The 9,960-nt window shown below is 46.8% G+C and overlaps 2 protein-coding genes across 6 annotated transcripts; both read right to left on the bottom strand.

The window, feature by feature from the left end:
• Window positions 1-521: 521 nt before the first annotated feature.
• tmem53 (transmembrane protein 53) lies at window positions 522-3,101 on the bottom strand. The gene is made up of 3 exons (XM_081703856.1): window positions 3,029-3,101; window positions 2,637-2,698; window positions 522-1,812 (listed from the first exon to the last, which is right to left on the bottom strand). Exons 1-3 carry the CDS (start codon window positions 3,099-3,101, stop codon window positions 799-801), a joined length of 1,149 nt encoding a protein of 382 aa, XP_081559982.1. The 3' UTR covers window positions 522-798.
• si:dkey-154p10.3 (uncharacterized) lies at window positions 1,362-9,931 on the bottom strand. 5 transcript variants are annotated; one of them, XM_027012811.3, is made up of 11 exons: window positions 9,714-9,931; window positions 8,811-9,319; window positions 8,027-8,723; window positions 7,793-7,880; window positions 7,243-7,470; window positions 6,767-6,900; window positions 5,597-5,720; window positions 5,361-5,497; window positions 3,540-3,620; window positions 1,985-3,462; window positions 1,362-1,497 (listed from the first exon to the last, which is right to left on the bottom strand). In XM_027012811.3, exons 2-10 carry the CDS (start codon window positions 9,309-9,311, stop codon window positions 3,353-3,355), a joined length of 2,100 nt encoding a protein of 699 aa, XP_026868612.2. In that variant the 5' UTR covers window positions 9,312-9,319; window positions 9,714-9,931; the 3' UTR covers window positions 1,362-1,497; window positions 1,985-3,352. The 5 variants fall into 5 exon arrangements, with proteins under 5 accessions (XP_026868612.2, XP_026868613.2, XP_081559309.1 ...); XM_027012812.3 differs by having other exon boundaries at window positions 9,773-9,931; XM_081703183.1 differs by having other exon boundaries at window positions 1,985-2,338; window positions 2,521-3,462; window positions 8,811-9,765.
• Window positions 9,932-9,960: the final 29 nt, after the last annotated feature.

Raw genomic sequence — 9,960 nt, 5'->3', positions numbered from 1 at the left:
CGTGAGCTATGCATCTGCCTAGACAGACCAAACCTGTTCATCAGGACATGGCCATTCGTAAAGAGTTTCCCTGTTCCAGACTTGGGTGTTTTAGATGATGTATGAAGTACCAGGGAGATCTTCTAGCAGAGAAAAATGAAAATGGTTCACACTGAAATGTCAACTATGAAGTGGGAGACATCTGATGGGGACATTTTCCCCCTCCATACAAAGACATGTGGCTACTGGCTACAGAGGGAACAGGCTGATCTGACCTGCCTGGAGCTGAGACATCGGTCTATGCCTGGCCCTGCGGCAGTGGATTGCTACCTGCGTGTCTGTGCTGATGCTCTGCATGTGATTAAGGACCATCATAGCCAGGAGGTGACCAGACGAGGCTCTGTCATGAGTCCTAAGGTAGTACCTTCCAACAGACAGCAGCAACTATCAGCCAACGCAACCATCACATTACTGACAGAAAGAATCATTTTCCTTTAGACTTCCTAGCATGCTTTTCTGCTTCAAACACTGCAATGCAGTAATTGGTGTTTAATCAAACAGAACTAGTCTTTATTTCAGGAAGGCACGTTAAGTCAAATACATTAACAGATCAATTACAATAAACAATGTCAATTCAGTACTCTCAGTTTTCAGTTCACAGTACAAGACAAATACAGATTCTAATACATTAGAAGTTGGTGTTATCTTACAGGGATTTATAAAAAAGGGCCCCTTTGTAAGCCTGTTAGTCAGTAGTTTTCACAAAGATATGCAGGGATGGACATGTGACTGGTCTCATATGACTAAATATTTAAGGTCTCAGTGCTGAACTTGGACACGTTTCTTTTGTAGGGGCCCCTCAAAACGAGACATGCAGTTTTCCAGGAAGGTCTGGCAGCGGCTGGAGTAGTCCTCGGGACAGTCGCGGAACAAGCTGACGTGGGCCGGCGCGATGAAGTCGAAGCTCTCCACGGACAGCCCTCTCTCCTGGAGCACCCTGACCATCCGCTCCACGTCCGCGTGTCTGATCACGCGATCAGCGCGGGAGTAGAGGTACATCTGGGGCCAGGGGGCTGGACGCTCCAACAGAGCATCGTAGTGGTTCTTGTGGAAGTACTTGGTAATAGGATACAGGACGACCCGGAGCAGGACTACCATGATGGCGAACAGGACCAGGAAGGTGTAGCGTAGTAACACGTGGACGTCGGGGCCCAGCGTGGTCCTGAGGGCCCGCAGGGCACCTGGCACATTCTGACTCCCCGGAGCACTGTCCATGACCGCGCCCACCACACACAAGGAGTCAAACTGCTTCTGGCTCCGCAGGAGTTCCACCATGTAACGGTATAGCATGAAGCCGGCGTTGCTGAACACGTGGAAGAGGACGGGGTTGCTCTCCACCTCGTAGTCGTACAGGACCTCAAGCAGCTTGTGTGCAATGCTTTTCAGTTCCTTGTATCCAAACGATTCTGAGATAAACACTGTCCTCAAGGGGGCAGTGTATCGCACAGTGACACATCCCTGAAATGAACAAAGAAGATGAGTGAGACGCTTCCCTCTTACAAGCCCGGCGCTCGCGCAGACGAGCCTGACCTTCCGGTTGTAGATGGAGCTGTACTTGGAGAGGTGCCGGTCTCTGCAGCCAGCCCAGCCCAGCAGGAGAACCACGGGCTCCTTCGATCCGCGCCAGTATCTCTCTGCCCAAAGAGAAGAAGAACTGCCCCGCGTTACCCTCAACGTGACGCTCGTGTAACATTTAAACGACCAGCTAGCGGACCTAAACGCGGAAACACGCGCACGAGTAAAAGCCAATGGTTTCTTACGCAACACATCCGGCTAACATTAGCGGTCACGCTCCGGCCGCCGATGCCGGGAGGACACGGCTGCACAAATAAAAGCGTTTATCCACAATCTTACCGTAGTTGAACACGCGGTCGCGCCACAGCGCCGGTGAACGGAGGCGCTACTAACGTCAGTCAGCTAACGCGCGGATAACGGGGTAACGAACCTGAAAGGTGAGGCTCCGGGAAGACCACGTTACAGTCCACGCGGGTGTCTCCCATGCTGAGGGTGCGCCTGGGCTCTGACCTCCCCGCCCGCGTTAGCGCCGGGACAAGCACTTCCGGTTCATGCTAAATACAAACACCATCATCATCATCTTCTTCTTCTTGTGATCGGTGCTGCACGATGACGTTTCTGTGTCCCCCAGCACACAGGCCGCTCCGGTTGGTTTTTAGCCTCGCGGAACAAGCTCAGACCGGTACGTCGGCGGTCACGCGGCTCCGGGGACCGTGTAAATCCGGTCGCGTGGCATGGCGCTAAGCTGATTGCAGGCTCGTGGTATAAATGAGGCATAAATTCACTCGAAACGCAAAAAAATCTAATATTAATACATTTTGAAAGTACCAAAATTGAAATGTGTGAAAGTATAAAATTGCACTGTATCTCGTTTCAAAAAGCAGGTTATTTAAATTCTGCTGTAAAATTGGGTGCAGGTGTCCCTAATATTAGCTTTTATATGTGTATTGATCAGGGCGCTCTTACTGATCTCCTGTTCTCCGGTCCAATTACACATCCAGGGCCTGAAACTCTCATTGAAAATTGGGTTTTAAAATGGCAGAGAGAAGGACACATATGGGGGGGATAGAGAGAAAACAAACCTTGTCTGCCAGCTCTACTTCAATCACTTCCCTGGGGTTAATGTTCACAGCATGGACTAGACCTTAAAGAAACGACCGAGGAAGCTACACACTGCACAATGCTCATGCTGAAATAAGAGCTCAGCTTTAATTTGTTTTAGTGATGTTGAGCATGTACTGAAATATGAATCCTCATGTAGAGGAATGTATACATTCATCAACTATAAAGCTATAAAAATTCAATCAAGCTGGAAAACTATGTGAATATGAATTGATGTGGGTGAGCTAAATTAAACATCACTCACAAAGGACTGAAACTAAACATATATAAATAGAACCAATAAAGGAATAACCTACAGAAGCACCTGAAGTACTTTTCTGAGTTAGTCATGTCTCTCTCATAATTAGAATACCTCTGGTGTCCTGAAACTCATTTAGGATGTCCATCTGCAGGATCTGTAGGACCTGCAGGCTGCTGTTGAACATGTGTGCTTTAATAGCAGTAAGGGTTGTGATCCCAGTCTCACACCTCGTTTGTGGACATGGCAGCATGTGGGAACTTGATATTTTGAAAACAAGGGGAGAGAGAGTTGACTAATTCCTTATTACTCTTTACATTTGTTTGAGCAACAAGTGTAAGATTATTAGAATGGTCTAGAGCGCGCACAGAGCATCACACGTGTTGTGTCGAGTTACTTTAATACTTTGGGTTTAGAGTGAGAAGGTTGTCAGCTGACCTACCGCCACTGTACACAACACACAGGGAGTGAACTCCCCCTTGATACATGTGAATCACAAAGGATCATCTCTGTGTTTGCCAAGCAGAATATGTTGGACCTCCGTATATCTGGGACGTAAAGTAACAAAAGGATATTATGGACTTGAGACAGGTGGTCATTTCCAAACATTTGCGTCAAATCCAACCTGCCACGGTGACGGGACTCTGGTAGACCGGAGACTCTCGGAGGGCTTTCACAGCCTTGCCGAACACTCGGACTGAGGATACTGAACACAGAAAGGTGCTCGTTAGTTTAAAAGGCCCCTGTGTAGGTTCTCATACCTCTGGAGACACATTGATTATAGTTCTCAGTACTTTTTCCACTTTGTCCATCTGGTTTCTAAGTCATTTTTCTGATTTCTAATTATCTTGCTGAAAGATTCTGACAAAAGAAGAAAACTTTTTGTATGGCCATAAAGTTTCTGATACACTTGATAAACAAATTTCAGACAGAAATCCAATACCCTCAAGCATCAAAGCTCACAACACCTTCCTTCCTTCTTCTGGTAATGATTTTCTCAACTTTTACAGTAGACCCCCAAAATCAGAATCACGCCTTCGCCGATATGTTATGCGGTTGTCTGACCACTTAGTATGAATCTCAAAGAAATCCTCCTCTATTGAGCGCCTAAGTCCAATCACCCAACAGTCCTCAATGTAGAAACCAGGCAACGACAGTAACTCTACCCCAGCTCCGTCATCCTGCCAGGGTCTGAGTACTTAACAGTTGGTGCACTGAGGTCAGATCTTCGCTTTGTGAAAACTCCAACGCTTTTAAATGAACAGAGATCCTATAGCAAATTGGTCATCACGCACTCGTTCGCTGTTTTAACTTCACTCCGGTTAGTAGCAGTCATGTAAGGGAACTTTGCCTTCATCTGTTTCCTGGAGCATGAGACTTGGTGGGAGATTTGCACACACTCCCTGTAGACTCCACTGCAGTGCTTAATTAGCTGTTCATTATAAATGAGCCGAAACAGACGATCCTATTTTCTAGAAGCTACAGTGTCTTACCCTGTAAGAACAGAGCTAAAATGTAAATCTTGGGTGACAAATTTGGTAACATTTCAACATTTTCCTCTGTGTACCTGCGTGACGTGACTTAGTAAGACACCTGAGACGAAAATCCCGGTTGAATTGGATTGGTGGTAGTGACACGGTCACTGAAGAGCCACATCCAACAGCCCACAACTTACAATTTGGTACAATTGTGCACCGAAATTACAATGTGTGGGGTTTTTTTTAAATTAATACATGTTATGGTGTGTCACACACCATAACATTTAAAAAAAAAAACACACACACATTGTCATTTTCATTTTTTAATTAGGATATAATAGCACAGCAAAAAGCTGTTTCTATAACAAACTGACTTACAGAAGCAAAAAAATATTTAATTTTCATAAAAGACACATTAAAGTAGAAAACCACTATTCCATTTCACACAATGCATACCACCAGGAATACAAGATATCATACAATTGAACTTCAAAACCTCTGTAAAAAAACCAACAAAAAAATAACCTGTGCAACAAATCACCAAAAATCAAGCCCAGTAAAAATGTGAATGTTTTATTAGCATTTAGTACTCTTTGTATTTGTTAGTATTATTATTTGTGTTTTTTTTGACAGACCCATTGTGGTTGCTGGGTAATGAATCACACACTCACTCACACACACACAGCGGAGGTACAGAATACCACTGCTGACTGCTACGCCATCAACGACCAAAAGGGAACACCACCGACAGGTGCTGGCTAGGATACTGTCAGGCAGCGCAAACCTATACAGGAGTAAGTGAAGGTTAGGGGTCTTGCTCAGGGGCCCAACAGCGGCGGGGCCTGAACCAGTAACCTCCCAACCACAAGTCAAGAACCCCAACCACCGAGCAACCACTGCCATCTGCTCTCATGCCTAACATGGCGAACCTTCAGGGGCGTGGTGAGCTGTCAGGGGCGTAGGCTAACCATCATGGGCGTGGTGTTTGCGCGTGTGCCGTAGCAGCAGCTGGCGGTCTGGCGTGGTGTACTGGCACATGGCGCAGGCAAACGACTCTCCAGTGTGATGGCGCCGGGAGTGGAGGTCGAGACTCTTCTTCTGTATGCTGCCAGGAGAGAAGTTGCGGCTCTGGGTTAGCACGACACGCGCCAACCCTAGACAGAGCCGAGGATGAGTTATGGCACGGCCGTGTGTGAGTGTTTACCTGCTGTAGGGACAGTACTGACAGCAGTAAGGCTTCTCCTGTGTGTGTGTACGCGAGTGGCGCCGTAGGGAGCTCCTGTCGATAGAAGCGTAGGAGCACTGGGCACACTTGTACGGCTTCTCACCTAGAGAAACGGAGAGGAAGAAAAAAAAAGATTTAAAAAAAATTTCTCCTGTGAATAAAGCCAAACACCATGGCAACCTTTGCCAGGGAACCGGTCTCCTGAACACACGTCTATTAGGCTGCATGCAACATCATGACAGCGAGGGGCACAGCTGCGATTCTGTCGGCCCCGGCCGCGGGTCTTTCACGCCGCTGCCACAGCTCCTGTGGGAAAAGTCTCTTAACGACTCTTTCATGCCACCATTCACTCACGGGGTGAAAAGGGAAAAAATAAAAACAAAGTGTTCTTTTAACACCCTTTCACCCACACTTGCATACCTTTATAAAGGCCCAGGTTAGGAGTTCAAGAAACTGCATGTTAATTAGTCTGATAACTGGAATATACAAGACGCAACCCTAACGAGCACACAGAAGGAGACTTGTGAGGGAAGCTCCGGAGAGCCCAAAAATCACTCTGAAGGAGCTGTAGATTTCAGCGGCTGGGATGAAGGTGCATCAGTCAGGTCTGTATAGAAAGGTGACTAGACAGTCGATATAACTGAAGAAAAGACAAATCAAAGCACGTCTACTTTTCCAGAAAGCATCAGAGTGACCGAGATCAAATGTGGAAGCTTTTTCTCAGCTTGGTAAAACTGATGGATAGAGGAATCATGCAATAAACGATAACACAACACAACCTGTTTCAGTTTGCTAAAAAACTAGAGCTTGGGAGCACATGGTGATCTGCTAAAGCCAGTCAGAAGGTCACAGGACAGTACATGACACGGTTTATATCCTAGGACTGAAGATTCACTAACAAGGTCAAATGAACACAGAAGGGGCTGAAAAACAAAAAGGTGAATTTTCTACAAATCAGTCCATATCTCAACCAGACACAAATCTGTGGCACAAAGTCTGTAAGTGTCATCTGTCATGACTTTTAAATGGAACCTAATACTTCAGGAAGGCACTATTCATATCTAAACCTTGCTGCAAGATGCAATATAAAAAAGAACAAGACTTTAGAGTGATTTGATACCTCAGAAATGTGTGAAGGTGTGAGCTCACCTGTGTGGACGCGCAGGTGCTGCACCAGCGAGGCTTTCAGCCGGGTGGTGTAATGGCAGTGTGGGCAGGCGAAGGGCTTCGTACCCTGGTGGATGCCCGCATGACGGCGCAGCGTGAGCTTGGTGGAAAACGTCCTGTCAACACACCCACATCAGACTCACAGTCAGACAGACATCTCCAATGAGCGCTAACTGGAGAACCTTGAGATCCCTCCAGCAAAGAAATCTCTCTGTATACATCCATTACAACTGCATTAAGCCTAACTGTCATATTTTCTATGTATAAACCAAGAAAAATATTTTTTAATTATTTTGGTAACACTTTCACATTCATTGACATACATTTATAAGATATGTTCAACCATGCAGACAACCACAGGCAGTGACAAGTACTAATTAATAACCAAAGTTCATTAAAGTCATGTATGTGTTAGGAATACTTTATAGCACTGCAGGTAAACCATACATGTCTGTCACCTGTCACACAGAGTACAGCAAAACTCCTTCCGTTTAGGGACTTTCAGACATCCACTCATCTCCTTAACGTGAGCGTCTCCTTCCCTCTTGTCCTTATCACCCTTCTTCCTTCCTGCTGCCTTGGGTTTCACTCTCATCTTCCTCCCATGGTCCCACGCCTCCCACTGCACCCCTCTGTGGCATTCTGGGAAACTGGTTGATGTCTCATGGTCGTACTTAAGGGTTCCTCTGTGTGCAGGAAAAATAACTGGATTGATTTGATTTGTGGAGATTTGTGGAGAGTGACAGTCATGTGGGGCATGGCAGAAGAACAAGGCGGAAGAACAAGGCGGAAGAACAAGGCAGAAGAACAAGGCAGAAGAACATGGCAGAAGAACATGGCAACAGAACATGGCAAAAGAACATGGCAGAAGAACATGGCAGAAGAACATGGCAGAAGAACATGGCAGGCTGCACGCAGATCCATGTACACTCAGTAAAACAGTCACCAGTTTCTGTCTAGTTGGTGATGACAGTATGGCTGGTTTTCTTGGGTTCTGTGTGTACTTACATGTTGTAAGACATCTGCTGGTCTGGTCCGTCACCGTCCTCTGTGTGCTGACTGCGAATGTGCTTTTGTATCTTCCTCCATGACTTTTCTAGGAAACAAATTTAGCCATGTTTACATAATCAAAGAGAAAAAAACACGAAAATACCAAGAAAAATTAACCATGACCTTTCTGACTTGTTTGCAATGATAATTTCTGTTTAATGACTTCAAACATCATGAGTAATTTTATTTTACCTGTGACCTCACAGTACACACACTTAAATGCACCCTGAGAGTGGCATCGCTGGTGGGTCTGCAGACCTCTCTCCGACCGACACCACTCCAGACACAGCGGGTATCGTGCCACACGACCCGACTGAGCCTGCACTCGGGCACGCCGGTTGTGCCTCTTCTCGTGAGCGTCGCGGGACTCCGCCCTCCTAAACTTCCTGGGACAAATGCCACACTTGTGGATCTTCGAGCTCCGCTTCCTTCCATGAGCCCTCCAGTGACGTTCCATATCTACCCACTCGGCCGAGGCCCAGTCACAGCGCGGGCACCGGAAGCTCAGGGCACCGTTGTGGCACTTCAGGTGTACGTCCAGCAGACCCTGGTTGGGCATTTCCGCCCGGCAGAGGACGCAGGACAGGCCCCCCCCACCTTCATCCTCAGGCAGCTTCTGCATCTCAGCCACGGTCAGCAAGGGCTGCTTGTCGTCCACGGCGTCCGACATGTCCTGGCCTGCTCCGGGCAGAGGGGGGCACTTGGCACTAGAGATCCGGCACAGTCCGAGGGTCATCAAATGAGCCGACTGGGCCGTTACTTCATCCTGGTCTTCTGCCACTCTGGCAGACAGGGGTCCAGACAGTCCATCTTCGGGGTCCTCCAGCTGGAAGACGTTCTCCTCCTCACTGTCTTCTCCACGCCTGTCCTCTTCGAACAGAGTGCTCACCTGAACCAAAGATAGGCCCACTGAGATGATGACAACGAGACTGTTATCGGAGAAAGAGCCCCTTTCAAACATTCATCTTGAACTCACCTCGCACGTCTGTGCCACATGAAGACTGCCTTCCGAGTTGGAGCTCAGGCCGACGTCGCACCGGGGTGGACTGACGTTCTGGAGCATTCCGTACATCGGGAGCAAGAATGACATGCGCTCCATGTCCATCTGGTCTTCAGCGCTCTTTGAGCTGGGATGGAGGTCGTACGGAGAGCTGCTCCGGAGCTCAGATCCTTCGTCAGATCTCATAACTACAGCCAGGCTCTCCTGGTCTTCTCTTTCCAGGCAGGAGAGGTGGCACGAACGCCTCACTGTCACATGACTCGCTGTCACATGACTGCTGATTCTGGCTTTCTGACTGCTGGTGAACTGGCACAGCCGACAGCGAAACACCTCGACTAAAAAGGCCTCGACCATGGCAGACAAGTGCGTTTCAATGCCCTTAGCAGGGCTGCAGTGTAGCCGAGCTGTGACGCTCTGCTCTGTGAGCCGCAGCGTTACAGGTTGGACATCTTGGTATGCATCTTTAATCCCATCCATGCTATGAGCTAGTCATGAACATACAGAACCATAACACACTGATTACAACGTCTACTACACAATATTCTACCAACAGCAACGAGCCTAAGACAACCTACTTAAAAGAGCAAGTTAGCCATTTAGCCTAAATTATAGTTTTAGAGATAGATAGATAGATAGATAGATAGATAGATAGATAGATAGATAGATAGATAGATAGATAGATAGATAGATAGATAGTTAGTTAGTTAGTTAGTTAGTTAGTTTACAGTTAGCTAACTTCAACTCCATCAAACAGCGGTTTCATCTACTCATTCGGTTAGCTTGCTGGTCAATAAGTCCAGAACTACTTTAACTCTACCAAACAATTAATCTTCTGTCAAGTCACTAAATGCTAAATATTATTTATAACAATGCCGTTACTTTCAATGCCGTATTTTCATTGCTGGATAACAACATGACTGGCTAGCCTAGCTAGCTACCGTGTGACGTCCAGGTTGTTGTTGAGGGGCCAGTGTTTAATTCTTGGTAACAGAACGAACGTAGAAAAGGTTCAAATTTATCAGCTGACTTGGCATGGTAAATCCCAAACACTATCTATACAGAACTCAAATATAACTTTTTTGTAGTTGACATATTTTTAAATACTTAAAGACTGTCTTCCATTGGA

The sequence above is a fragment of the Electrophorus electricus genome, chromosome 20, assembly GCF_041902795.1.
Source record: "Electrophorus electricus isolate QZ-2024a chromosome 20, ASM4190279v1, whole genome shotgun sequence".
NCBI lineage: Eukaryota > Metazoa > Chordata > Actinopteri > Gymnotiformes > Gymnotidae > Electrophorus > Electrophorus electricus.
Note: the sequence above shows the minus strand (reverse complement) of the source record. Positions and strands in the feature narration are given on the sequence as shown.